The sequence below is a fragment of the Aspergillus flavus genome, chromosome 5 (genome assembly GCF_009017415.1).
Source record: "Aspergillus flavus chromosome 5, complete sequence".
NCBI classification, from domain to species: Eukaryota; Fungi; Ascomycota; class Eurotiomycetes; order Eurotiales; family Aspergillaceae; genus Aspergillus; species Aspergillus flavus.
The window spans coordinates 1,514,111-1,541,573 of NC_092408.1; the positions used below are offsets into that span (position 1 = coordinate 1,514,111).

At 48.1% G+C, this 27,463-nt stretch overlaps 9 protein-coding genes across 9 annotated transcripts; 6 read left to right on the top strand and 3 right to left on the bottom strand.

Annotated features, from left to right (window-relative positions):
- Positions 1-1,557: 1,557 nt before the first annotated feature.
- Positions 1,558-2,667, bottom strand: F9C07_2284722 (uncharacterized protein; the record flags this gene model as incomplete). Its single annotated transcript, XM_071510717.1, has 3 exons — positions 2,134-2,667; positions 1,768-1,905; positions 1,558-1,598 (listed from the first exon to the last, which is right to left on the bottom strand). Exons 1-3 carry the CDS (start codon positions 2,165-2,167, stop codon positions 1,558-1,560), a joined length of 213 nt encoding a protein of 70 aa, XP_071364373.1. The 5' UTR covers positions 2,168-2,667.
- A 2,226-nt stretch (positions 2,668-4,893) lies between these two features.
- F9C07_2284723 (putative GNAT family acetyltransferase) lies at positions 4,894-5,837 on the top strand. The gene has a single exon (XM_071510718.1). The coding sequence runs from the start codon at positions 5,246-5,248 to the stop codon at positions 5,825-5,827; it is 582 nt and encodes a 193-aa protein (XP_071364374.1). The 5' UTR covers positions 4,894-5,245; the 3' UTR covers positions 5,828-5,837.
- A 1,019-nt stretch (positions 5,838-6,856) lies between these two features.
- On the top strand, positions 6,857-9,077 carry F9C07_2284724 (MFS siderochrome iron transporter MirB; the record flags this gene model as incomplete). Its single annotated transcript, XM_071510719.1, has 4 exons — positions 6,857-7,339; positions 7,406-7,676; positions 7,741-8,083; positions 8,122-9,077. The coding sequence occupies exons 1-4, from the start codon at positions 7,068-7,070 to the stop codon at positions 9,075-9,077; spliced, it is 1,842 nt and encodes a 613-aa protein (XP_071364375.1). The 5' UTR covers positions 6,857-7,067.
- A 279-nt stretch (positions 9,078-9,356) lies between these two features.
- Positions 9,357-13,795, bottom strand: F9C07_2284725 (multidrug/pheromone exporter, ABC superfamily). Its single transcript, XM_071510720.1, has 2 exons — positions 12,792-13,795; positions 9,357-12,731 (listed from the first exon to the last, which is right to left on the bottom strand). The coding sequence occupies exons 1-2, from the start codon at positions 13,708-13,710 to the stop codon at positions 9,739-9,741; spliced, it is 3,912 nt and encodes a 1,303-aa protein (XP_071364376.1). The 5' UTR covers positions 13,711-13,795; the 3' UTR covers positions 9,357-9,738.
- Positions 13,796-15,499: 1,704 nt separating this feature from the next.
- On the top strand, positions 15,500-16,598 carry F9C07_6391 (putative siderophore esterase IroE-like protein; the record flags this gene model as incomplete). Its single annotated transcript, XM_041292793.1, has 2 exons — positions 15,500-15,825; positions 15,872-16,598. The coding sequence occupies 2 exons, from the start codon at positions 15,500-15,502 to the stop codon at positions 16,596-16,598; spliced, it is 1,053 nt and encodes a 350-aa protein (XP_041147514.1).
- Positions 16,599-16,745: 147 nt separating this feature from the next.
- Positions 16,746-18,218, bottom strand: F9C07_1642605 (alkaline phytoceramidase). The gene is made up of 6 exons (XM_041286331.2): positions 18,076-18,218; positions 17,875-18,020; positions 17,674-17,817; positions 17,315-17,599; positions 17,144-17,261; positions 16,746-17,068 (listed from the first exon to the last, which is right to left on the bottom strand). The coding sequence occupies exons 1-6, from the start codon at positions 18,129-18,131 to the stop codon at positions 16,894-16,896; spliced, it is 924 nt and encodes a 307-aa protein (XP_041147515.2). The 5' UTR covers positions 18,132-18,218; the 3' UTR covers positions 16,746-16,893.
- A 1,574-nt stretch (positions 18,219-19,792) lies between these two features.
- F9C07_2284727 (chromate transporter-domain-containing protein) lies at positions 19,793-23,587 on the top strand. Its single transcript, XM_041292795.2, has 7 exons — positions 19,793-20,079; positions 20,136-20,330; positions 20,394-20,449; positions 20,515-21,610; positions 21,694-21,815; positions 21,872-22,470; positions 22,532-23,587. The coding sequence occupies exons 4-7, from the start codon at positions 21,362-21,364 to the stop codon at positions 23,158-23,160; spliced, it is 1,599 nt and encodes a 532-aa protein (XP_041147517.2). The 5' UTR covers positions 19,793-20,079; positions 20,136-20,330; positions 20,394-20,449; positions 20,515-21,361; the 3' UTR covers positions 23,161-23,587.
- Positions 19,920-20,577, top strand: F9C07_6390 (CVNH domain-containing protein; the record flags this gene model as incomplete). Its single annotated transcript, XM_041292794.1, has 4 exons — positions 19,920-20,079; positions 20,136-20,330; positions 20,394-20,449; positions 20,515-20,577. The coding sequence occupies 4 exons, from the start codon at positions 19,920-19,922 to the stop codon at positions 20,575-20,577; spliced, it is 474 nt and encodes a 157-aa protein (XP_041147516.1).
- Positions 23,588-23,735: 148 nt separating the features above from the next.
- Positions 23,736-25,910, top strand: F9C07_2070197 (Alpha/Beta hydrolase protein; the record flags this gene model as incomplete). The annotated part of the gene is made up of 5 exons (XM_041292796.2): positions 23,736-24,013; positions 24,076-24,314; positions 24,387-24,709; positions 24,781-25,095; positions 25,149-25,910. 5 exons carry the CDS (start codon positions 23,736-23,738, stop codon positions 25,908-25,910), a joined length of 1,917 nt encoding a protein of 638 aa, XP_041147518.2.
- Between the last annotated feature and the right edge of the window lie 1,553 nt (positions 25,911-27,463).

The window sequence follows — 27,463 nt, forward strand, 5'->3', positions numbered from 1 at the left end:
GGAATGGCCCTTGTCGAGAGGGGTAATGGTTGTTCGCTTCAGCATGTCTCTCATGGTTTGGGAGATTATCGACGAGATTGATTGTTGGACAATCAGCCTAGGTATGCTCCGTGGGGATTTCCCTATATCGCCGCTTCCTTTTATTATACTCACATTTTTACGAGGTAATGGGGGAATAGTCCGGTCCAAGAATGAGGAACGTAGCAGTAGGATATAAAAGAGCAATCGAAAATTTATGTGATGTACAATTCCAGCCGGAATATAACATATAGTTATTCGGTGAACCCTGGTGTAGAAAGGCAACTTCCATAAAGAATAATGAACATAAGTTAGCATGTTGAAACGCTTGGCTATATATTCTTCTCATGACTCCTGCTTTACAGATTGCTGTCTACTATTCCGTGGTAATTATCTTGCTTTAACCCTGGACTAATACTGACTACTTCTCATTTCCTATTCTCCAACATACCTTACAAGAACGAAAACTGGTGCGATAGCCTTTCTTATGAATCATGTCCCAGAGATCCTTGAGACCTACAAGGACTAGGGTAGCCTTTGAAGAGGCTAGGCCAATCTTCGAAGCAGGTAAAAACGATGAAATAGAGCCCGAGGATTTCCACCTGACTCAGCTTCTGACGACACAGTTTAAGGAAGGAATGCATGAGATTGTGAAGGAAATCGACAGACTAGGACTTCCTCCACAATCTGCATGGGTGCATCTTATGGGACCCTGCATAGAGAGGCCGACTGTTCTAAGGAAAATCCTGCTCAATCATGAAACAGGTAATTCATCATCTTTCTCATCACTGCCCTTTTTTATCGTTTCCGGTTACTGTCTGCTTCATTCGGAAGAAAATAACATTTTCAAAGACCTAGCCCATTTTAGGCGCCCAAGAGAGAGAGACAGGAGACGTCCTACAGGGAGAGACACGCGAAGCCCTACAGAGAGAGAGAGGCAGAGGTACAAAAGGACCACTCATATGTGGGAATTCCCATCTTACGTTAGAGAGAATGCCCGCCCGCTTCAGGAAGTGACATTGATGAGATATGAAGATTGTGTTAATGTGGCAACTTGTCGAGCGCGACTTGCACAGTCGGGCGGTGATGGTTTGATTTATCTGATGAAGCTCTTGACCAAAGTGGCCAGAGACCTCTTGGATCCCGACGAGCTAATGCCTGCATACAATATATACAGTGAGTTAACTAGTGACATAGCTGCTTGGTATCAATATCTGATCCTGTGCACAGTGCAACGTATATCAGGGGAATGCATATTCATTCTCCCCCAACCTGACCGAGTCATTCTGTCAGTAACGAGGGGTCTTCAGTTGGCAGTAGAGAACATGATGGTGTGGGTATGTGGAACATTTCGAACGCGCAATGAAGACGACATTTGCTACTCTCGTGTATCTCATTCCCCGTCCGCAGTATTTCGTCTAACGGACTTGCAACCTTTGTCCCACACGAACACCGAACCTATCTACCTGTTGACCCGGTTCTGGTTTCCAAGGGACATTATATTCGCCAAGTGTGATTTTGTGGCCAGCCACAGGGCCATCACAATGAGTTGCAAGGAATTGCTGCGACACGAAGTTGAACTAGTCAGATATAGTATTCCAAACGGTGACGGGGTCATTCTTCTGGGACGGTATATGGCGCTGATCCCAACATACATTGATCATGAAAGCAACATAATCACTTGGCGCTGTGAACTTCGCGTTAGGAACATGTCAGAAGACACCTTCAAGGAAGTGCTCATCGACACACTGAAATCGGGTGATTGGGCATCGGAAAGGGCCACACGGGTTCGCAGATACCTCGCTAGGACGACTGACCAGGCAATAAGAGCGACAACCGCAGTGGTGTTCGTGGGGACACGGAGGGCACGAGGTCCCTTACCGCCACCTGCGGTCATCCATTAAGAGACCTCCTTTTTTCAAGAGTTATTGTTATCTAGCATGTTACTTATAGATACTGTCTTAGCCTTATCATAAAACACGCCGGCCTATAAGACTTTTGTTGCTCAATGGAAGCAAATTGACGAGATTAATAGAAAATTAATTGCGACGCTTCAATATCGCATCTAGACAAGTTGTAAGGATTACCAAGATCTAAAAAGAGCGTTTAGCAAACAAAGAATCAGCCCCAGATGGTTAAATGTCTTCATTTCGTTGCTTAATATTGTGCCGCATGTGAATCTATAGCCCCTCGACTAAAAGCCCGCAAGTCTCTTGCAAAATATAGCCTTTCACCTCTCGAGTGATAATAAGACTAATACTACTATACACTCAGTAAAGAGGCTTGAGTTCAATACTTCAGACATAGGTGAGCTCGCCCTTATACTCGAAGGAAGACAATATCGGACAGTCAGAACAGATCGTCTGTGATCAATGACAAGATACGTAAACATGATCATCTGCCAAACTGCTAACGAAATATTATTCTGTTACCCAAACAGAACCGGCTACCCTGAATGACTTGTGCATAGCGGCCCCATAAATCTGGCAGGTGTATGAGAGTGAATCGCACAGATTGTTCCGAATGCAAGCCCATCTAACGGCGGCGATGGGATCCAGTGATTGTTACATGGACAAAGGGTGAAAGGCTGATAAAGTACGTGTGGGCCTAGCAGGGATGAACCGATAGCGCTTGCAACGTACTTTACTTCCTGCGTTATGGGACGAGTTACTTTTCAAACAAGAGCTAGGTAACTATCTGACTCTCGTTGAGAAGATCGAGAGAATGGCTTAAAATTGGCGCTTTCCATTTACCATATTGCTCGAGACCAAGATCTATTCCGATCGCATCACGCTGGCCCCGAATGTGAGTACGGAGGGCGAAAAGACTAGGAATGGACTTTCCGGGGCCCCTGCAGCAAGAGCACCGCTGCTTGTATCAGCAGCTAATATTATCATGCGGCTTGTAGTAGTGTTGTTCGCATGGCAGAAAGATTATACGGACCCCACCACAAGTTTAACCGACCTCGCTTTGACTAGAGTAGCCCGATCTGCACCGCAAAGGCGGCAAAAGCCGCAAGGGTGGCGGGTCATGACACTGAATCGGTACCGATATCCGGGTCCAAACCTTCTATCATCGGAATATGCTATTAAACAATATAAAGAAAAGAGAAGACGAGACAAAAAAGAAAGAAAGAAAGAAAATCGTCTTAACAAGACGACAGTCAGGACAACGTACAGGATTTACATAATCATGGTCGATTGGCCCCACAGGCATCTCAGAGCAACCATAGTTCCTGCAAAGACGTTCAATACTTTCAAGAAAACTCGGTAGGAACATTACCCCTACTTGATTATATTAATACCACTAAACGGAATTACATGAACCGGTATAATATTTTGGGATATGTAAGCCTATTTCAGTAATTGGTAGCAGTGATCCTTGGCATGTAATCTCATTTAGATAGAGAAGGGTCTAAAGTATTGCAGCCGAGGGCTCGCGTAAAAATCTCGGCCTATAATGGATGAAGCCGAGTCTCTCGGCATTCTGGGCATAAGGTTGCCAAGCCTAAGTAAATTGTTACGATTTTTCAGCGGGTAACAAGGGTACAGACTCCAGAGTACTAGTACTTAGTATAGTGCCACTTTCATCCACGATCCACTAGCTACTCCGATAACTAACCCCAGGACTTATAGGACCCTTAACCCCGAAGGTTTACTAATACGTTGAGCTGTTTTTACTAAGAGTGTAGTATCGATACTTTTGCGTATATTACTTGGTGCACGTTAAGAGTGATGTAGTGGGGCTTGCGTTACATTAATGTCCTACAATAAATACTATAGTTGACTAGTTAGTGCCAGGCCAAAGACCTGCCAAAGACGTGCGTAGTGATCTAATCATATGACCTTTAATTACTATCTAAATTAGTAAGCGAGCAAGCGGCCAATAATGTCCCGGATGAATTGAGGACCAATGAAAAGCCAGATACGTGAACAAAGCACAGACTAAATATTGACCAATCAGAGTCGAGAAGGTGAAAACCCGTCCAGTATATTGCTAGCTCCGCTTCGCTCCGCTGCGCAATAAAGTCTACGGAACTACTCCGTAGGCCACGGAACTTACAGTAAAAGTGACACGGGCTTGATCCTGCAACCTTCGGTCTCGGAGGTCCGTACCAAGATAGGCCTGATTGCCAAGGCCTGGTCTCTCTCGACTAATCTTATCTATCCATCTAATCTGATCCCGGTGCCTTGGCGCCAGCATGTTATCGTCAGGACGGTATGTAACGTACATAAATGACATATTGTATGGTATGTATGGTATTGAAAGTTTACCAATCTCGGCGAAATTGACTGGAGTTTACTATCATTTCGAATCACTATGGCTCTCTAATCATCACAGCCACCATCTTTAATATCCTGTTTCACATACTCCGTACAGTGTCAGGTACGGGATTCAAATGCTGCCTAGGCTTTCCTCTGGTCTAAGGGATAACCTATACTTGTCTAAGGCTGAACGACACAATATGAACCGAGTCTATAGTAGCGAGCCTTTTAGAACCTGTAATGGCCGTTGCAGCACCCTCACAAGTAGCCCTGATCGGGTGCTACTAAGAGCTTTAATGGGTCCGAGGCCCTTACCCTACCAAGGGTGTCCTCCCCACTGGGCCACTGGTTTCGAGGGTATTGACTTTCCTGGGAAAGCGTAGGTTGATCATCATTATCAATCACACAAAGCTAAAACAGTCATCGTTTCCACGGTATTTTCACCAAAAGACCAAGCACCGTCTCTTCCAGACCCTTGGCGCCATGCTATACGGTTCCGTAGCGAGATGTTTGACCCATTCGTAGGGAATGGAAGACGGCCGCCATCGGCATCGGTGAATCTTACCAGGTTCTCGCTCTGTGGGTTAATCTACCGCTGCAAGCAATGCAGGTAAGATCATCGATGAGGGCCAATGAGCGCCGTAATAGATGAGTGCACAAGGACATGGACATACATCCTTTATCCAGAATGGCTTGGCCCCAAGAAAGACTTATTATGAACTAGGAGTAGATCAACAGTAGAATCGAGCTTACAGTCGTTTCTTTACAGTAAAACGAGAAGCCGTCTCAGCAGAACTGGGGCACAGCAATCCTGCTAACCTGCTCTGATAGCCAGATCGCAAATATATAAGGGGAACACTGAGCATGGCGGAAAAGCTTGAGCTGTACAACCATACCTGCAAGAAGAAGATCAAGACCTTTGCACATTGCTAGCTCATACTCTACTTCCTCATTCGGCCACCATGACCCAAGCAATTTTGCGCACTGAGCGCCTCGAATTGGTGCCCCTCGGCCCCGAGCATAGCGAGTTCACCAAGATGCTGGACAAGGATCCGCAAGTCATGAAATACATCGGCTTTGGCAAGCCACTTGACGACGAACAAGCGAAAGAAGTACACAAATGGCTCCTCCACGCAGCAACGCTCGTACCCGGCTTCGGATGTTGGGTCGGCTTCGCCGGCGGCGAGTTTGTTGGCTGGTGGGTACTGGCTCCTTGCCCAAGCGAAGGCACACCAGAGCAATTCAGAAGTGACCGATCAGAGTTTGGGTACCGTCTTTTACCGAAGTTTTGGCGACAAGGTTACGCGAAGGAAGGATCACGCGAGTTGCTGAGGCACGCTTTCCAGGACTTAGGTCTATCTGAGGTGTTTGGCGAGACTATGGCTGTGAACGTGGCTTCTCGGGCGGTAATGGCAGCTTGTGGATTGAAACATGCCTACACCTTTCACAACAAGTACGATACCCCACCTCCTGGCATCGAGGAAGGCGAGGTGAGGTATCAGATTACTAAGGATGAATGGGTCTCGTTGGTTCCTGTACAGTAGTTGTTCCCAGTTCTTGTGTCAAGTCAATTGCTTCTGGGATATACGGGTTACAAAGTGCTCTAACTATCAATGAAATAATTTTGCCACGTCAAGCAATGTCAAATGAGGCAATTTAGACGTGGTGGTCGAGCAGGTTTCTCATCGCCCCTTGCTGGGACCAAATGCCTCTCTCAAATCCTTCCTTGCTTCTGCTCGGCTACTAAAATTCCGTTCATAGAGCCAAGGCCGAATGGTGCAACCCGCCAAGGCCCTACATGGTAATTAGGTCGAGTAGTGCTCTGTCCTGGGCTCTGAATCAGCTCTAGCTGGGTGTCCTGAATTCGAAGAACCATCGTACCCGAGGCACAGAGCAGTAGCACCAGAAAGTTTGCGATAGCCCTAACTGCCATCAGTTGCAAAAGTATCGTGTGGCTTTAGGTGAGACTCGTACAACAACTCGGGCAATATCAGGGAAGTCTGGTAATAGTGCGCTTTTAGCTTGGGGCTAGGCGTAATCTTGGGACTTGGCTTCTCGTATTGAGTTGTAATAACAATTGGATGCTAACCTATCACGGAGTCATAGTGGAATGTTTCATACCTGCTGCCTGCTTGTTCAACTTCTTTCTTTCTCAATTTTGTTTGGCAGTCACCCTAATATTGAGTCCAGTTCTATTACCTTCGGCTCTCTGTGTTAGCACGCGACCCGACGACCCAAGAGGCTCCTGAAACTCCTTTCTGCTGTATAATGTATATAGACCTAGTCTTATCAAGACAGTAAGTACGGAAGGTAAATTCCGGTGCGCGGGCTCAGAAGCCAAGTCGAGATCCTTGTGAAAAATGTGCATGGATGCACGCCACATATGGGAGACTAGTCGACGTCGAATCAGTCGACTTCCTGTCACCTCACGTCCGAGCTTTTGTTTGCTAATTGCCCAGAGCGTCGGATCTAATCAATCAATCAGATAAATCTATACCAAGAAATTGCCGAACGGTCTCCCCGGTTCGCCCCGTGTGAGCTGATTCTCGAATCAGTACCCAAACAGCCGATCTCGGTGAACATGGACCACCCGGCTAATCTTACTTTTTATCAGATGAGATTAAAATTCTATTTTTTTTCCCCCTACCGCCTGATGCGTGAAGCTGCAAGGGCTACCGTTTGGCTGGGCCTGCACATCCGCTTTAAAGCTTCGGCTCTTCCCTCTTTTATGATTAGCTCTCCGTTGCGTGCTCCTTGCGTCTTCACCGGGCTGATCCAGCAACGATGGCAATCGGGGATAGGTTTCAAAATCTTGTTGGGCGCCAGACGCCTAATGACACTCATGAGGCTCCCACCGTGGAAGATATCGAAACTCCGGTAACCATCAATGCAGCTCCATACGACAAGGAAGCTGGCACCGGCTCACCTGAAAATAAGACGGCAAGCAGTGATGATAATATATCATTACCGCACGAAGACGCACAGCGTGGTGTCAAGGATATCGAGGCCGTGACTCTAGCATGGTCAAAGGCAACGCTGGCTACCTTCCTGATACTGTATTTTCTACCCCCAATGACGCTTACTTGTGGCCATATGTAACTAATGCAATTTGTTCTTAATAGCATCTGGATTTACACCCTGGCTAATGGATTCAGGTCCTCAATCCTCGCTAGCTTGACACCATATGCTACCAGTGATTTCCAGTCTCATTCCCTGTTGACTGTAATCGAAATTGTAGCAAGTGCCATGACATCGGCAGTGTATATCCCTATGGCGAAGATGCTGGACGTCTGGGGCCGTGCTGAAGGCTTCCTCCTTATGCTGGGCTTCGCCACTTTGGGCCTAATTCTTATGGCAGCGTCCAACAACCTTCCTACCTTCTGCGCAGCACAGGTAATATGACCCCCCTTTGAACAGTCAGAGCCCTTGAACTTACTAACCGTTATACGCATAACAGGTATTCCAATCAGTTGGACTTGGAGGCATGACTTATAGCGTGAATGTCCTCTCAGCCGACGTAACCAACCTGAGAAATCGAGGGTTGGCGTTCGCTTTCGTCTCATCACCATGGATGATCACTGCGTTTGCAGGATCCAAAGCAGCAGAAGAATTCTTAGTACACGTGAACTGGCGATGGGGTTTCGGCAGCTTTGCCATCATTATACCTGCGGTCGCCATGCCCTTATACGTGGTGTTGAAGGTCAACCTTCGTAAGGCTAAGCAGAAAGGCCTCGTAAATCACGAGAGAAGTGGCCGAACCCTGGTACAGAACATAATACACTACCTTATACAGTTCGATTGTGGGTCACCCAACACAGCCCTCCCTAAAGTATCGCAGTTGCTAACATCCTCTTGCTAACAGTGCCGGGTGTCATCCTGTTCGCTGCTGGTCTTACCGTGTTTCTACTCCCATTCACACTAGCCCGGTCAGCTCCGGAGGGCTGGAAGACAGACTACATTATCGCCATGATTGTAGTCGGCTTTGTCGTCCTCCTTCTCTTCGCCGCCTATCAGGTATACCTGGCTCCCGTGCCATTCCTGAAACATACCTACCTACTCAACCGGACCGTCCTGGGCGCATGCCTTCTCGACTTCGTATACCAAATGTCCTACTACTGCTGGAACAGCTACTTCACGTCTTTCCTCCAAGTGGTCAACAACCTAACCGTCGCCGAGGCCGGATACGTCAACAGCACATTCCAGGTCGTCTCCGGCGTGCTCCTCTTCATCGTCGGCTACCTGATCCGCAAAACAGGCTACTTCCGCTGGCTCCTGCTCATCGGTGTGCCTCTCTACATCTTCGCCCAAGGCCTCATGATCCACTTCCGCCAACCAAACGGATACATCGGCTACATCGTCATGTGCGAGATCTTCATCTCCGTCGGCGGTAGCGTTTTCACCCTCTGCATGCAGCTCGCCGTCCTAGCCGCCGTCGACCACCAACACGTCGCCGCCGCAATGGCCATTCTATTCGTGTCCGGTGGCATCGGTGGTGCCGTGGGCAATGCCATCTCCGGCGCCATCTGGACAAACACCTTTGAGAGCTCCCTTGCGCGCTATCTCCCTGAGTCCGCGCTGCCGAGCCTGGCCAGCATCTATGCCAGTTTGCCGGTGCAGCTGAGCTATGCTGTTAATAGTCCTGAGAGAATTGCTATTCAGAAGGCGTATGGTTATTCGCAGACGAGAATGTTGGCCGCGGGAACGGGGCTGATGGCGCTTGCCTTCGTCGCGGTTTTCATGATCCGGAACTTGAATCTGAAGAATATGACGCAGACCAAGGGTGTTGTGTTCTGATGTTATTTTGTTGGTTGATGGTGGTTTCGACGAGGAGATGATGGGTTGTTTATGTGTGTTTGTGTGTGGGTGGTGTGGATGGGCTTCTTTTATCGAGCTTAATGTTGATACTCCTGTGGGGAGGTAATTTGCTTTTACTTAGTTATCTTGCTATTTTATATATATTACTAAAAAGAACTCTGTTGCGTAAATTGCTTTGGATATGCCATAGATAATACTCCAGGTAAATGGCATCGATGTGTGGGATTTATAGATATTTCATTTCAAGACCTTCATGTACAGCACTCATAGATTGATATATTCCTTATAATTATGTGCATATTCATTTAGCATCATCATTAAGGGCTTTATACTAATAATGGTGGGTTGCCATCAGGGTTAGTAATGGAATGGCCCTATGAAGACTAGATTTCCAATGCAAAGCAACAAAGAACAGAGTGACATTATTGGGCAATCTTGGGATAGCTAAAGTAAACGTGAAACTTTATAAGATTATAATTAAGACATTGGATAGAAACAGTGCAGACAAAGAGATCTATATAAATTTATGCTTCTAGTAATGGAATGGCCATTCAATCCGAGAAAGGGTCAACGGCCACTTAAGAATATACCCATGAAAACGCAGTAAGCTCCCTCCTAAATCAGAGATGAAGAAAGACCCTCAGCCATCCACAGCCTGGTTTAGAGCATTCACACGATAACTCTCGCTGCGCTCGATCAGCTGTGCATGAGTTCCTCGGTCAACACACCGACCATCCTCAATCAAGAAGATCACATCCGCCTTGCGGATAGTATACAGTCGATGTGCAATCGCAATAACGGTCATATGCTTCGTGGCCTTCTCAAGCCCATCCTGCAGCAATCTCTCCGACTCTGCATCAAGCGCACTGGTCGACTCATCCAGCAGCAGAAGCTTAGGCTTGCGGATGAGCGCGCGCGCAATCGCCAATCGCTGTTTCTGACCTCCAGAAAGCCGGTCGCCGCTTGGCCCACAGTAGGCATCATATCCATCTGGCAGCTGCATGATCGTGTCATGGATGTTGGCCAGTTTACATGCCTCCTCTAGTTCAGACTGGCTGACTGTTTGGCCTGGTCTGGCGCCTAGGGTCAGATTGAATCGGATCGTACCCTCGAACAGCACACTCTGTTGAGGAACATAGGCAATATCATCCCGGAATGAGCCGTCGCTGTAGGCGATGTTGTGGCCGTCGACTTCGATGGTTCCTGAGTCAGGTCCGTATAGTCGCTCGACGAGTGAGATTATTGTGGACTTGCCTGCGCCGCTGGGTCCTACGAGTGCGGCGAACTGTCCTGGTTGAACGCTCAAGTCCAGACCGTGTAGCACTCGGGTGTCCGGCCGTGCAGGGTACGAGAAGCGAACTTGCTTGAATACAACACTGATGCCGTCACGGGACTCAGAAGAGGATCTCTTCTCGCGGGGAGGTGCCGTGGCTTCGACATCCCTCAGTAGCTGAAGTGGTGCAGATAGCTTCTTTGTCGACCCCAAGTCGAGCAGATTCAATAGTCTCCGTGTGGCCTGGAATGCGCGTGAGACATCGGGTGCGAGGGCGAACATCTGTCCCCACAGTTGAGAGCTGACGAGCAGTGCTAGCTGCACGATGAAGAACTGCGTTTGAGTGTATTCACCCGCGATAATCCTCTTTGATCCCCACCAGTACGCCAGTGCATATAGAAAGTTACTCAGTCCGTACCCGACGGCAAGCCATAAATTCGCCCAAGCGCTTTGTCGAGTGATCTGGCGCATTGGGGCCGAGAGTGATCGACGGTATGTGCCAAGCACTTCATGTTCCAGGGACAGCGACATGATGGTTTTGATTGAGTTGACGGCCTCAACGGTGATACCCACGGAGTTTGCAAAGGCCTCTAGGTGTCGCTCCTCGAAACTAGCCAGCGTGGTGACTCGCATGTAACCGGCACCCAGCAACAGTGGGATCACGGATAGACATACTAGAGCAATCTTCCAAGCAATAATGTGTGTCATAGTAATAGTCGCGACGAGACTAACCAGAACCGAAAGGATAGTGCAGACCACAGAGCCTGTTAGACCACCCAGGGCACTGCTATCCTTTGTAATGAACGACAGCAGTAGTGATGGGTTCCGATTTGCTGACTCGTGCCATGCCAAATCCTGCTCGAGAATAGACCGCAACGATAGTATGCGCACTTTGTAAATGACTTGCTCAGCCACCCAGCCAAAGAGCGACCAGCTAAGGAAGTTAGCAAGGAATTCGACAATGGCCAGCACAAAGAACATAAGTCCAAACAGCTCTCCAGCATGACGAATGGAGTCAGGCTCCTCGCAGCCACTAAGCTTGCCCACGACGTTGCCGAAGATCACCGACGATCCGCAATAAGTGCCGCCGATGATCACAGCCCCAGCGATCGCCAGGATCAGCACGAATGTGTACGGTCGGAAAAGGGAGCCCATGGAGCCTACGGTTGATCCAAAGCTTCGCTTTTCCTCGATCGCACTCTCTGGCTCCGCAGTCTTTGCAGGCTTAGTCTTTTCTTCGTCAATGGCATCGGTCACAGAAGTCTCAAGAGCTCCGGTCTTCTCACTAACGATTGGCACCAAGGAACCAGAACGAGCCGAGCTCACCTCCGTCTCCTCGTCATCTTGGCCGCCGTGAACGTTGAGGTTCTGGAGACGGACCAACTCAGCATAGGCACCGTTGGCTTCTAGCAGTTGCTGGTGGGTTCCTTGCTCCACCAGCTTCCCTTGGCGCATAACGATAATATTGTCGGCATTCCTGATAGTCGACAGACGATGGGCAATAGTAATCACAGTCCGGCCGATCGCCACGTTATCTAGAGCCTCTTGGATACGCGCCTCGGTCGCCGAGTCGAGGGATGCCGTGGCTTCATCCAGGATCAGGATACGCGGATCTTTCACCAGAGCGCGCGCCAAGGAGATGCGTTGCTTTTGTCCACCGCTGATGAGATTGCCCTTAGACCCAACTTGTGTTCCAAAGCCTTCTTTCAAACGCTCAATGAAACCATTCGCATCGGCCAACAGGGCAGCGTGCAGGACTAATTCCACAATTTCTCGTGCGCCATCCCCATGCTCCAGAGAAGCCGACACTAGATCTTTCCCGTCTCGCACTGCTGCCGCGACATCCGCGAGAACACTACCCATCAGAATCGAATGCAGGTGATCGTGTCTAGGAGAGTTGATGAGGCCCAGCGCGATGTTTTCAAGGATGGACCGGTCCAAGAGACATGGTTCCTGTTGTACGAGACTTATATGGCTACGGACAGATCTCACATTGAGATCCTTGACATCGTGGCCATCTAACAGTACCGCGCCCTCGTCCACATTGTAGAATCGGGTGATCAACCCGGCGACGGTGGACTTTCCACTGCCTGACAGTCCGACAATAGCTGTCTGTTGACCGGCTGGGCAGCTCAAAGAGAGGTCCTGGAGCACGGGCTTGTCCGGTCGGGACGGAAACTTGAATGAGACGTTCCGTAATTCCACATTTCCCGTAACCTCTGGCAGCACACGACCGGTATCTTCAGTGGTACCGTCGATGGTAGTCGGGTGATCGATGTCGGCTTCCAGCTTGCCGAAGGCTACGGCCGCGGCGTCGAAGCTTTGCAAAAACGGGGCAGCCTGACTGAGAATCAAAGACGCTATGAATAAAAATTAGCGTCACTTCAATATCCAAGACTCAATAGGAATTATGTACGTACCATCCACAAGGATGAGAATAACTGTGAATGTGTTCCCCACCGTTATGCCGTCGCCTCCAGACTCTACAGCGTCTGCGATTTGTCGCGACCCTTGCCAGAAAGCCAGACCATTGGCCGAAAAGGCAATGAAGTATAAAAGACCCGCCTGAGTGGCAGCAGCGATCGATTTCCAGACGCCGGCCGACAATGCAGGATGCAAGACTTCAACAAATTTCTCCTCCAACCGGGCGTTTGCCGAAAAGGCTTGCACAACCATTGTATTTGAGAATGCCTCCAGCGCGACCGATGAGGCCTTCGCCATACCCTCCAGTGCGCGTCCGAAAAACTTCTGCACGAAGTATCCTCCGCCAATAGACATGATCAGGTACGCTGGGGTGAGGGAGACCAGCATGCCGGCCAGTTTGGGGTCCTTGATGAAGGCTACTATGTATGCGGTGATGAAGAATGCGATACTGTTTATCACAATTCCGACTTTCTCTGATGAGCCTTGTTGTATGACGGCGATTTCTCCGGTGATCCGCGAGGATACCTCTCCTGCGGGTAGGTTGTCGAAGAACGCGGCATCCTGGCGCAGGATGGCGCTGAAATATTTCTCTCGCAGACGCTGGGCTAGGCGCTCGCCGGAGAGATTCCAACAGAGGACGTAGATGTAGATGAGAGCGAAATAGGCGATACCAATGTATACGATCAACAGGATTTTGTCATTGATGCCCGCTTGGTAGGAGTCGGCGTTGGAGGGGGTGACGTTGCACGTTGACGAGTTGAGTCCATCCACTAGCTGTCCAAAAACAATCGACATAATAGGAAAGGGAATCCCAGAGGCAATTGAAGTGATAAAGCCGACGAGGAGGAGGGCTAGGTCGGACGACGAGGGGTTGCCGTAGACCAGCAAACGACCGAACGAGGTGGCACGACGCATAAACTGTGGACAAGAACATCCCCATGAGTTCAATTCCTTCGTGCAGATTAAGGCAGGGAGTAACTTACACTTTGCTTAGCTGGCGCCCCTGCGTCCTTGGACGCTTCAGATGCTGTACCCATGATGCCTTGGGACGTTTGCCGTTACTCTATCGTGAGCAACGGTACCAAGCAGCTAGACAGACATGCAAAGAGAAAAGGACAATACTCGACGGGATCGCTACTGAAGGGTCAAGTCAGAGCTTCGGCGGCACTCTGCTCCCGTCTGCAAAAGTCCATCAGACGCAAGCAATCTCTAGTTCTCTGGGCATGACACATCGCGCATCCACCCGACCATTCCATTCCCTTTCTGATGCAATGTGCCGACGTCGGACAGGAACTAGACCGACGCTCAATTTTTATCAGATCCGAGCGGATTCTTCAAGCGAGCAACGCCAAGGGCACCATATTGATGCCAAGGGGCCAGGAGTTGGAGTCGCTGCATCTGATTAGGGTTCCGTTTGGTCAGGTATTGCGTATGGTATTAGATGGTATGGTCACGTCTTGTATGTATTGGATTGTCATAACAATACGCCCAGACCCTTAAACCCTCCAAGGATCTTGGAATCCACTGACCTGGCTTAGTTTACGCATTCATATTCGGTAATAAGAAGAGAATGACCATCGCAACCACCCGCCCAACATCTGCCGAAAACGGAAAACGCTTCACCCAATGATTATCCCATTCTTTGCGTGAACGGAGTAAAGTCTGTGGCTACATATTAATATCGTGGTTATTCGCACAGCATGGACCACAGATATCTTACCATACATCAGTAAATGAACGAATATCAAAGGAGGCGAGGAAGGTGATTCTCATGAATTTATTAAAACCGTACCATAGTAAATAGGTCGCCTTAGAGTTCGAATGGTGCACAGAAAACTAGTCTCCGCTACCATAAAATCAGCAGCTTTTCGAGTCACAGCTATGCTACTCACAGGCTTATGTCGAAATGCTCTACGTGTTATGTATCTTAGATCGAAATTGCCAGCTCCAATTGAAGCTAACGATTTAGTGTTCACAAGTCTCACAAAATGCCCATTACACTCGGCTGAGAACTTCGTTTCTATACTGCGTGTGAGATTCATTGAACCTCCGGATAGATGGGTCGTAGAGGTATTTCTAGCTACATATCCCTCTAGCTATACAGTTGGGCCTTGTGTGAGCTCACGCAATCCGTTAAAACTCTTGCCCATGACAAGTCCATTGTGATGAGCCCCACCGCCAAGTCACTAATCGCACTCACTAGTGTAGTCCCAAGAGTGTCCAGCCGTGAAATTTTCTTCGCTCGATATGCCGTGTTTCTCATTTATTGGATCCGGGTCAATCCGGATGAATGTTTGGCAGTTTGGGGCCCTTCAGAGATTTTCCAACATACAAGAGGCCGATGGCTCAACTGGTCAGTCGATCAGAGTTAGAACAGTTGCTCAAATGAAAGACCACAACCCACACTAGAATTCTAATGTAAAAGATTATTCCGGGGAAAAGAATTCCAACCAATTACCATTTCGAGTTCACGCAGACCCATATGAACCCACTGGATACGAGATGCCGTGACTCCGTGAGTGTTCATCCGGACAACCATGATCTAATCTGATCTGATAATATAACCGGCCTTCGAGGCGATTGGGTGAATTTGCCCCCAGCCGGCCCTAGTTCTTAGTGCGTTGGGCATTGGGCTCATCAGATAAGGACCAAATACCCAGTATAGCAGTAGTACGTAGTGCTTTCTTGGTCCCTCGTCTCCAATATGTGGACCCGAACGCTGGCTGCGGCATCGGTCTCCCTTAGACCATCATCCGTTCCGAGGGAAATTCTCAGAAGCACCTTCGCCCCGGCCAACTTTCTCCGTGACACTATTCTACCACGCGCACAGCTTACTCCCTGCCTCCCAAGATCCATCCGGCAGATTTCAACCGTGAATATGGGCGATAAAGTAGCAGCAATCACACTTCCCAATTCGGAGCAATTCTACCTGGACGGTGAACAGGGTGAATCATACTTGATCCAAGTCTCTTGGCCACTCCATTGGCAGGGTCATGACCCTCCTGTTGGGAACGAGCAACTTCCGATCATGTTAGTACTATCGAGAATTTAATCCGACATTCTCTAACCAAAACAGATACATTGTCGATGGAAACGCACTATTCCTAACCGCGACAGAAGCCGCCTGGCGTCGAGCAGCTTCATCCCATTTCGCCGGAGGAGGCATCGTCGTCGCGATCGGATATCCCTTGACCAGGAAATTGTACGATGCGCGCCGTCGCAGTTTAGACCTAACACCACCCACACAAGCCCAAATACCCGGATACGGAGGAGCGGATCTCTGTCTTGACTTCATTGATAAAGCCGTTCGCCCCGCGATCAAGGAGCGATTCCCGAAGCTGTCGTTCTCGAGAGAAGCTCTATATGGTCATTCATATGGAGGGTTATTTGCGCTACACGCTTTATTCACACGTCCGCAGTCTTTCGACTGCTACATCGCGAGTAGTCCCTCAATATGGTGGAATAGTCGGTGTATATTGCATGAGGCAAAGTCGTTTTTGGATAAGGCAAAGGAAGCAGATGAGCAGACGCCGTCGCTGATGGTTTTCTTTGGGTCGCATGAACAAAGTCCTCCTCAGTGGAATAATGAGCCACTCGATCACTATGAGGCGCGAAAACAGATTGCGTCGGATTTGAGAATGGGCGATAATGCGCGTGATCTTGTTGAGATGGTGCGACGTAGTGAGCGGTTACATACTGTCGTTGTGAATGAGTATGAGGGTGAGGAACATACGAGTGTTATGGCGTGTTCGATGAGTCGAGGTTTAACTGCATTCTTTGAAGACTGGCCGTTTCCAAACTAAGATTGTCTGGGCTTGACACTTGAGGGCCTAATGGTGTTCGGGAACTAGATATAATAGAATGGGTGATGTGTGATGTAGTGATATATCAATGAGATGCATAGAGAATCATCTAATGATCGATACATAAGGTCTTCCGCCCACATAGATAGTATACGTTCAAAGTACGTTCTCGCATAGAACCAAGTGTACTATCCCATCGCTGCAAAGAATATCTACATATCATAGAGATAACATGCGCATGTATTCCTGCGAGGATCTCAACCTCCAAACTTAGAGCACGAACCTACTCGCGCCCTCAACTTTGTTTCTTATGAATCTCCTCAGGATTGCTTCCCGCGAAGACGGACCTAGAGGCCCATGAAGCAGGCCAGGCAAAAGATTCTTCAATACCATCGTGACTTTCACCAGACACGAGATGATCTACCACTGCAATGAATATATAGGCGCCAATTCCAGTCAAGATATGCCACCTGTTCCATCTCTAACATGAGTTTCAATAGCGCGAAGGAGAAAGGAGAGTGATATGAAAATGGGTAAAGACGTACCACCCGTGAAGCTCTAATAGAAAAGCTAAGGGAAGACCTATCCTCTCCCTTGCGCTTCTCAAAAACCCACATATCCACCCATCAATCACCCAGAGGTAGAATCCCAAGTTAAAGATCACTTATCCCGTGCGTCAATACATACCAGAAGAAGATATTATGATGAAAACATACCTGCTCCGAACCGTACCATTCCCCAAATCTGCTTGCGAGCCGGTGAGCCTGCTAGTGTCCGAGCGTTGATCAGCTGCATCGTGCGAATCCCAATGCCGATCACCATGCCAGCAAATGATAACGAGTGCAAAAGAAGCTCATCTGTCCTGACGTGATAAATCACTAGAATCATAAGAAATGACCATAGTAAAATTGCCATCATAACGGAATATCTACGACTGGCATTGACAGTCAAGACCTGGTGTAGAACTGGGGTGGTCGTGAAGAGCATGGAGAGGTCATCCACTGATGCCCATAACATAGGTGAAGGTAAGCTAACTGGAACTAAACCGCTAATCTTGAATATACGTGGAACTTACACATTTGGGTGTGGTACTTGAGGCTAATGTGAAAAGCAGCGGAGCATATTCCAACGGCCATCAAACCCCAGTACGGGATGACGCGAAAGATATCGCGACTCGATTTTTGTCGCAGCTTGCGGATTCCATAGATCGCGTAAAATACTGCGTTTCTTGTGAGGCTCTTTGGTGGTAAATGTCTAAGTGAGTGTCAGTGCTTACTGTAAACGAGGTTGGTCAAACTGTTGATGAACTCGGCGATGTATCTTGTCACCGCATAATCCTGTTCCGACCCATGTGTATTAGCAGCATGTAGCATGTACAGGGTACTTATGGCATTCTCGTAGCTACCGACCTCCTCGCAAAAGCTTTCGAGACGTTAGCTGGTGGCTGATCGTACAATGAGCGGCATAGTATACTGACTTGGATTTGGCTGTTTGTACCCCCCAGAATGGGCCAGACGAGGTTTCCTCGAACATTTTTCTAGTACTTTGAGTGTAGAATAGTGCGTGTAGACAGAATACAGATATTCGTTGCCGAAAAGAATGAAGCCGTAGACACCAAGAGGTTCGTGGTGGCCTAGAAGACTAGGCATCATCAATCCTGAGATAAGCACTAACGATTATCCTAATAACACCAGACTATATAGGTCAAGGATTTCCTTGCAGCCTATTCCTTCTACAATGTAGTTCAACAGGTTGAATAATATACTTATTTCTTGTCCACTCCCCATGTCAAAGACGGACTTTGCACCACCTTCGAGACAGAACACGTTTCTTGTCACACGATAATGCAGAATATTCCATTGCTACACAACTCCTTTTCTTTTTGAAGGGGAGACTAATGTAGCTAAACCACGGAGAACAGCACTTGGGCTCAGAGAAATCTACAAGTAACTTACTGGGATTATTTGAAGGAAGTATGCCCTAAGCTATAGGAGTACATATCCCTGTGAACCTAACACTAGTCTATCTATAGGGCTGAACCTAGAAGTACCCACTGCTTTTACTTTCTAGCTTTATGTCGGTGTGTATAAGGTTGAAGTCATGAAGCAAGGCTACACCGGTAAATAGGTGTTAGGCAATACTTGAAAGCTAGCTACTAGGAGATAGAGCGATTCTATACAACAATTATGGATAGTGCAGCCTAAAGTAGCCCTCGCTCACGGATATAGCCGGAAGATTGTGGGGCAGCTGAAGATAACTTGCATAAGATTATCAGCTGGATTGCCTCCCGCAGTTGATCGGCAGTCCAGTTGAGTTATCAGAAATAAGGAGAATTGTTCGCTGTCTAGATGCCTTCATTAGCTGATCATGTTGGGAAACGAAAAGAAGACGAACAGTAGGGAGTATTCTCAAGTTGGGTTCGTTGCCTCCCAGAGTCTCAGCCTTTGAAAACTGTGATCTTCGGCGTCTTTTCCCCATAGAGTTTACACTAATAAAACGTTAAGCGGCACTGCAAAACTCACATTCAATAGGTAGCAACAGCTGCATCGATTTCGCATCGATGCCTTCCTGAAGCTCAGGAGCTGTTGAGTCCCAAGTCCCTCGCCCTTCGGTAGAATATTCCGGCGGATGTTGGATCCCTTAGAATCGCCAAAGGCGCCTTAATTGACCTAGCGCATAATGTTCTAGTTCAGCGTGGTCAGTTTGAGCTAAGACTGTTCATGCTTTCGTATACCTGGCACAAGGCATCTGCCGAGGACATTCGATCGGCCTCCCGGCAGTGTCAGCAAAACTATTCAGTAAAGGACACGTAAAGGCACTAACTACAGAAGCTTAATTATGCCATGAAGAAAAGCTTCCTGAACCGTCTGCAGAAGACAACTCATCCGGTCATCGCTAGCCGTAAATAGAGTTGGTGCGGCCTGCGATCTCCAACATGAGGTTATCCATGTGGGGCGATCACGAAAGAATTGACAGTTCGTCAACCTATCTTTTGGTCAATTAAGTTTCAGCTGAAAGTAGGCTTTTTCAGCTCTTGGTGGCGGTGAATGCTTTTTCGTATTCCTGCCAACACGATTGGACTGTCGACCAACTGTGGGCAGCTGAAAGCTTCAAGCAGCGTCCGTGTCCCACTACGTGTCTGCCACGGAAGGAAAGATCTGCAGTCTACCTATACAGAGTATTTGAATAACCCCATTGCCCATAGAGCGGTCCTCATGGGAGACTACTTAAGGACCGACACGTATTCACAAAAAGGACGCAGCAGTATAATTCCCTCCCAAAATTCCTCGTGTATCTACTTTTCAAACACCACCTCTCACAATGAATATTGCCACCACTTGCAACTCCTGGTCCATTGAGAATCACAGGCTCGAAGAAGAAAGGCGATGGGTTACTGATCTCCACTGCAAGGCCAAGAAAGACAATGGGGAATGGATCTCTACTCAACTCCGACTGGATGACATTCTGGGGAACGATGATGGTAGGCTCATCTATCCTCCTATCCTTAAGCAATAGTCATAATAACAACTCCACTAGGGAACTTCAAGTATAGTTTGAGGTATCCCGAAAGGAACATTTCCTCGTCAATGAGCAATCCCCGACTGGAGGTAACAGGAGACGGTCGACCGATTCTTCACGGCCGCCTTACCACCCGGGATGCTTATGGTCATGACAGAAGTCTTGATTTATCTAAAATTCTGTGGAATAAAGATGGTCGACTATCTCTGAATGGTGGGTACCTGATCCAACTTGACCACCTGCTTTAGCGAGAATGGCTGTTGACGAGTTAAACAGAGGACGTGGTTCGCGCGGAAGACGATAGAAGAAGGGAAGAGGCAAGGCAGAAAATGGTTAGATAGTCCCTTTCAATTAATGTCTGAAGTGTCAATCCCAACGTCACTAACGGTTTTTGCAGCTCGAAAAAGCGCGTCGCAACCCCAAACTGATGGAACGGTTGAGGCGCCAGGGGAAACTTTGAGAATTGACGGAAAGGCAAGGTCATATTTGCTATACATCAGTGTCAGCAAATCTATTTCATGACGGCGTTATGGACACAGCAGCTAGTTCAAGATATTTCGCAACCAATTCTGTTAGTACCATGGACTTCTCGGGTTTATAGTATAATTTTTCCAATCCTAACCCCTCTCCCCGTCTCGCTCCTGTCCTTTACTCTGAATTCTTATATATTCGGAATTCCTACTCAAGGCAACTATAAATGTACTGTTAAATAGTCGACGCGGAAACATAAGACCATTGGCGGGATTCCACGAAGCGATTATGCCACAGGGCTAAGGACTCCACGAATGTATCTATCATGAAGCCATTCAAGCTTAAGGCCAAAGGGCCATGTCCATGGAGTATACATAATTAGAAGACTAATCAGTACGAAACAAGTCACTGGCAATTACAATAGTAATTATCAAGCAATGCCTTTCCGCGATTGCCAAGAACCTCACTATATACTTAAAGAAAAATGCTTGTGTGTCATGTCCTCCCTTCCCTTCCTCCATAACGCCAAGTCCCATAATCTCGTATAAACCATACTGAAACAGGTTCCCGGTTCATTCTATTTAATCCATAGATCTTGGCAGGAAATCTTGGCAGCTCGTGACAATGCTGCGCAATATAATTGGCTGGCTGTATATGTTTAACTTTGCCGTGAAGGAGCCAAACTTATATCTAATGTCATGAAATGCCTTTTCGCCTTCAGTCTGGAATTAGAAGAGATTTGACCCCTTGAATATTGTGGTAGCCTCCAAGAAATGCTTCTCCCAGCCTCGTTTTCGCGACATATCTCTTCTCTTAGGTCGCTGAATCGGAAGTGGCAAAGACTCGTAGCGAGAAGGAACAGAAACAATGACGAACTTTCGAGTCGTATGCTTGATGTGTTTCTACGAACTTGGGACTTAGGATTCACCAGTTTTGGTGGACCTCCCGTGCACTTTCGTATCCTACATGAGAGATTCGTGCAAGGAAAAGGAGAGAAGGAAAAATGGGTCGATGAGCAGACTGTAAGTTTATGTCCTGCTGCGTCTTGTTTCTGACCCGTGTGTTCTTTCAACGGAGGATAATACCAGACTGATACCCAGGACAGTATCAGGAGCTCTTTGCGATATGCCAGGGTCTTCCTGGCCCAGCAAGCACAAAGATGATTTTCTGCCTGACCCTGTTACATGCTGGGTTTATTCCAGCACTGTTAGTTTTCTTCATTTGGAGGTAAGGGCCCAATATCGGCTTCAACAAGATTATATCATATACTTACAGTCATATAGTCTACCGGGAGCGATTGGCATGTATGCTCTCTCCCTTGGTGTCCAGAAAATTGGCGACACTCTTCCTTTACCGGTGTATGCGCTTCTCTCTGGATTAAATTCCTCAACTGTTGGCATCATTGCACTTGCAGCTGTGCAGTTAGCCGAGAAAGCTATTCGCGATAGGCTAACTCGCATCTTGGTAATATTCGGTGCATGTGCTGGACTATGTCATAACTCTCTTTGGTATTTCCCACTGTTAATGGTTCTTGGAGGTCTGGCAAGCATTATCTGGGATGGATGGATGAGCCAACGAATCCGGAAGATAAAGCTTGCATGGAGGAGAAAACACACGGTCCATCCCACCACTGAAACGGAGCTAGCAACTATGGAGAGTGCTCCGATGGAAGAGGGTGGACGAAACCCCGGATCTAATCAAATTGACAATACACCTGAATCGCAAAGAAATCCAGTCCGATCACGAAACGTTGGTCCTAGGAGTGAATCGGTTCGCCCGAGCTCGGCAGATACTCCATTTCATCAAGATGCAGAAGAGCATCCCTTGCCGACCCATAGGATCCGTATTCGAGTGGGAATTCTCATTACAGTTTGTTTCTTTGGTGAGCATCTTCAACACAGCTGGCTCCTGATACCGCATAATTGTAATTAACTCGGCTCTAGCATCCTTCATTGGCCTTCTTGTTGGTAGGAGCGTCTCCGAGCAACCGCCATTGGCACTTGACCTTTTCACCAACATGTATCTGGCTGGTACCATCATCTTCGGCGGTGGGCCAGTTGTCATCCCTCTTCTTCGCTCCTATGTTGTTGCACCTGGCTGGGTTTCTAGTCGGGACTTTCTTCTCGGACTAGCAATCATTCAAGCCTTCCCAGGTCCTAACTTCAACTTTGCTGTTTACCTTGGGGCTCTAGCCTTACAAAACTCCCAGTTTCCAACAATCTTCGGTGCCTTTTTGGGAGGACTTGGAATCTTCTTTCCTGGGATTGCATTGGCAGTTGCCGTACAGAGCTTTTGGAGAACTCTCCGGCAGCGAAAATGGGTTGTCGATTTTCTTAGAGGTGTAAACGCAACTGCGGTCGGATTGGTATTTACTGCTGTTTATAGGCTCTGGGAGATTGGGTATCTTACTCCTGAGGCTACTAATGGGCAGAGTCTGGCAAAGGAGCCATGGTGGGTGGTGATTGCTGTTTTGACTTACGCAGAAAGTGCATGGTTCAATGTGCCATCTGCTGCTGCGATCATAGTTGGTGCTGTACTGGGGCTTTGCTGGTATGGGGTGGTGGGCTATTAGGCGCTGTGACAGCGTGTGATGGTTTGTATACTTTCCCATATTCGAAAATGGGGGTTGCTATACGGTTCTTCGGCTGACATGCTATTAGTAATATTGCTGTCTGCATCTAATATCTCTAGGTCATTTGAGTCCGCCTGGAGAAACATTGTGACTCTGGGTACCTGGTTAATTAGCGTTCCACAACTCTTACTGCTACTGCCCGATTCATAGCTTAGCTTTCTATATTCAGTTGATCAAATATACGCTTTCCATGGTTGTGGGAGTTGTTGACAGGCAGTTGAAATACAAGCAAAAGTGTTTTCGTCTCCTGCTGATATGGCCGCTCCTTGTCATGCTATTATTTAAATTATAGATTCCTTCTTTCATTTGTACTGTCTACTATTTAGAGAAGCTTGGCACGTCTATATCTAAATTATTCAACGGTTTCCCAGGGACGTTCGGATTCTATCAAAATCCATGGACATAGCATTACTAATAGATCAAACGATGATTCATACAGTCCGATGATAGTCATGGAATACGAGGAAATGCTTAGGACACCGTTCTCCAATCAGAGAAGCTTTTCGTAAGCGCTAATGCGTGGCGCCTGGGAGTATATCAGCACTAGAGGCACACTGCATTCAGCTATAAATTCTCCTTGCTTCCCACCGACTTTTGCTTATATTCAACGATTTCTCTCTGTCATTCAATCATCTTCTCCTGACCAATCGTCGATGATGAGATACTTACTAACGGTCAGCCTGGCTCTGGTTGCTACCGTGGGAGGAAACCCCTCTGAGCCCATCGTTGACTTGGGATATTCATCTTATCGAGGATACTATAACACAACGACGGGGCTTAATATCTGGAAAGGGTGCGCAGCTACATGCCCCATCTCTACCTCCACTCAGCGTTTGTTGATTCCTCTGCGAGCAGAATTCGCTATGCGGCCCCTCCAATCAACGAATTGCGATGGCAACCCCCTGTTGCTCCTCCTCGGAATTCCAGCCATATTCTTCCAGCTGTTGACCAGCCGCCTGTCTGCCCGCAATCCGGTGCCGCTGGGACACCGACAGTCTATGGCTTCAACTCGGGTCCAGGTGACGAGGACTGTTTGTATCTGAACGTCTATGCACCACCCAGAGCATCGGATTTGCCGGTCTTCGTCTGGATTCGTAAGATGCCACTATGCCTTTGTCAATTAGTGTAGATACAGCAATCGGTGTATTTTTCTAACTATCTGGTAGATGGAGGTGGATACGGCCTCTTTGGAGCTGTCTATGACCCTAGTCCATTGATGAATACCAACGGCAACGGCTTTATCACGGTAGAAATCCAGTACCGTCTCGGAGCATTTGGCTTTCTGTCATCCGCAGAGGTTCGTGAAAGAGGGACTAATAATGCTGGTCTTTTGGACCAGCGGTTCGCACTGCAATGGGTTCAGCAACATATCACTAAATTTGGCGGCAACCCCAGGCGCGTCACTATCGGTGGCGAGTCAGCTGGTGCTGGAGCATCCATGCTGCACGCACTGGCTTATGGAGGAGAAGAGTCGAATCTATTCCAGAATGTACTTACCGGGATCTACCTTCAGCCGCTCAATCACGATCTGAATCCTTTACTGACGCCGGCCGCACTTAGATCATTGCAGCTAGTCCGTACTCGGTACCGATATACCCATATGATGACCCTGTACCCACCGGCTACTACGAAGAATTCGTCGAAAAGGCAGGCTGTGGCCCATCTTCGATCGCAAAAGTCCGGTACAACAGCAGCTTTGATTGCTTAGTAGCAGCACCGAGCGAGACGCTCCAAAACGCCAGCGGTCTGGTTTCCGAATCAGGCTTATTCGGCACGTTTGCATTTCTGCCTGTCATCGACAATGATCTGATTCGCGAGCGACCGTCGGCGCAGTTACTCTCAGGCAAAGTCACTGGTCAGCGAATCCTTGTCGGAGTAAGCTCGTCTGTCTCTTGCTTTCAATCCTACGGTACGCTGACAAGTTGTAGAACAATGCTAATGACGGCGTCCCCTTGAGTAATCCGAATGTGGTGACACGCACCGCATTCGACAGCTACCTTTCGGCGACATTCCCAAACTTCACCGAGACCGATCTAGCCTGGCTAAATCTGGTCTATGACACGGCCGATTCTCAGCCGACCGACGACAGCCCCCGGTTCGACACCCTGGGCACTTCAGGTCCAACTGCAAAGAACGAGTCTGAGGTGGCGACGGGACTACAGCAGACCGTGTTTAACATCTTTGCCGAGTCCACATTTGACTGTCCTGCACAGTGGCTCGCCGAGGCGTTTGGGGGACCTCTCCGCCAGGCCTGGAAGTACCAATACTCAGTCACACCAGCCTACCACGGCGCGGACATGAACGCCTATTTTCCCGCCAAAGCGTCCTGGCCCAGCAAAGAGTTCAACCACGCATTCCAGAAGATCTGGGGCAGTTTTATTATTAACGATTCGCCAATTATTCCGCTCCAAGATGCCACTGCTAACCAGAGCCACGCCATTGTCCCTGAAACCCCACACGGTACCCTTGACTGGCCACAGTTCCACCCATCGGCCCCTTGGCACATGGATTTAAATACCACCGGCGGCACCGTCTCCCCGGTTGTCGTCACGCCAAACTACACCTATTATATCCGGCAGGGCGACGATATTATTAATCACTTCCGTCTAGCAAACGCCTATACCTGGGAAGGAGGACGAGGTCTAAGATGTCTATTTTGGCGCGCCGTTGCAGACCGGATTCCGCTGTAACTCCGGAAGCTCAACAAATTCCGCCTGACGCGATCCAGGTGGGACTAAAACCAGCCTGGTATAGATTTTCTCCCTAGACCCTTAGAATTAATAAAGCAACCCTGAACGATGTTACGTACCTCCATTGAAGGGGGCAAAGCTTAGCGCCTGTAGCTAACCCGGATCTTCAACCGTACCACACAACTAAGACAGTAATGATTCACAGCTATATACATAATCTGCTCAGTCACATGTCGTTCGGACCACAGTTATATCTATCAACTTGTCACAGACGACGGGCGGTGAGTTTCAGGTTCTCTTTACGTGCTTCCGTGGAGAAAAGGGAAGTTGGGTGTCGATCTATTGCAGCTGCGCGACGATAGTGGGGAATTTGCGAATAATGTTATGGAGAATGTAGATCCGGAAGAGGTAACCGCTCTCTGGCGGTATAAACCTATAGGATTTGTGACTTATTATAGTCGAGATCGGGATGCTATAATAAGCAGGCTATGTCTCAGATTGACTCCTTAACGGATGTGGTATACCTGGGGTCTAGAACTTGGGTGTGTCTTTTATGAGGGAACGCTGCAGCTGGGGACGAATTGTGCTCTTGCTGTGGTATCTTGCGAGATTTCGATAGTTCTCGTGTTTGGGATCTCTGTAGGAGCGTGGTATAGTGCGATGCAGGCGTAGTGTGTGCGTATAGTGTAGGTGGACTAACTTCTCAGCCGAGGACCCATATTATGATATCCCTGTTGGAAAGCTGAATGGATGAAGATTCAGCTGTCCAGATGGCCTTATCTAACCCTTCTTATCGGATTCATGGCCTGATTACTCATCTCGGCACAAAATGGACAGCAGTTTTCCTGTCCCATTTTTCCATTTTTGTTTCTCTCTGGGACCTAGTGAGGGAATCCGTTGTCGTACTCGTACAGCCAAGATAACTTTCGTAGTCTCAAATTTGGGCCGGTTCAGCATATTCCCTTTTTGGTTTTTATGAGTCAAGAATTCTTCTCTTCGAGGTAGAGGGTCCTCGAATACGGGTGTAGCATGTCTAGTGTGGTCGCTTAAAACCTCTGCTGGCAAGATCGCTTAGGTCGGCCAGTCGGAAGGGAGTTAATTTGCCTAGAACGGCCAGTGGATATGTTCGGGGTTCAGGGACGAGGTCCTCATGCCCTAATTGACCTACCTAGGCACCGAGTAGGTTGCTCCTGCATGTGATTCGATAGAATCCTGTCATGGTCCATGGGACATTAGTCCATAATTACCTTATTATAGTCTAGTTATAAAACTGATATCTCAGGTATCCACAACCTAGTGCCCTATCCTAGGCAGTACTGTTCTCTTTTGTTCGCTCTCATCCGGCTTACTTGATTAGGGACAAAGTTTCGGTCTCTTTCTATTATTAAGTAAGACATTTCGAGTTCCAACAGTGCACTAAGAACCCGGTGTCTGTGGGCACTCGGGATTTGCCCTCCGGGACGGGAGACGTTGGTAAGGTTGACACCGGTGGATGACAATGGGTATGGGGAAAGCCTCCACCTTCCGCGGTTTCCCCGATAGGTCTTATCTAC

Excerpts from the sequence above, each read along its gene's own strand:
- F9C07_2284725 (XM_071510720.1), bottom strand. The coding sequence starts at position 13,710 with ATGCGTCGTGCCACCTCGTTCGGTCGTTTGCTGGTCTACGGCAACCCC. Across the intron at positions 12,732-12,791 it reads TATTCTCATCCTTGTGGATG|CGTCTTTGATTCTCAGTCAG; the intron begins GTACGTACATAA and ends TTTTATTCATAG.
- F9C07_2284727 (XM_041292795.2), top strand. The coding sequence starts at position 21,362 with ATGCTTCTCCCAGCCTCGTTTTCGCGACATATCTCTTCTCTTAGGTCG. Across the intron at positions 21,816-21,871 it reads TTAGTTTTCTTCATTTGGAG|TCTACCGGGAGCGATTGGCA; the intron begins GTAAGGGCCCAA and ends ACAGTCATATAG. Across the intron at positions 22,471-22,531 it reads CATTACAGTTTGTTTCTTTG|CATCCTTCATTGGCCTTCTT; the intron begins GTGAGCATCTTC and ends ACTCGGCTCTAG.
- F9C07_2284723 (XM_071510718.1), top strand. The coding sequence starts at position 5,246 with ATGACCCAAGCAATTTTGCGCACTGAGCGCCTCGAATTGGTGCCCCTC.
- F9C07_1642605 (XM_041286331.2), bottom strand. The coding sequence starts at position 18,131 with ATGTTCGAGGAAACCTCGTCTGGCCCATTCTGGGGGGTACAAACAGCC. Across the intron at positions 18,021-18,075 it reads GTACAAACAGCCAAATCCAA|CTTTTGCGAGGAGGTCGGTA; the intron begins GTCAGTATACTA and ends ACGTCTCGAAAG. Across the intron at positions 17,262-17,314 it reads AATGGTACGGTTCGGAGCAG|TGATCTTTAACTTGGGATTC; the intron begins GTATGTTTTCAT and ends GCACGGGATAAG.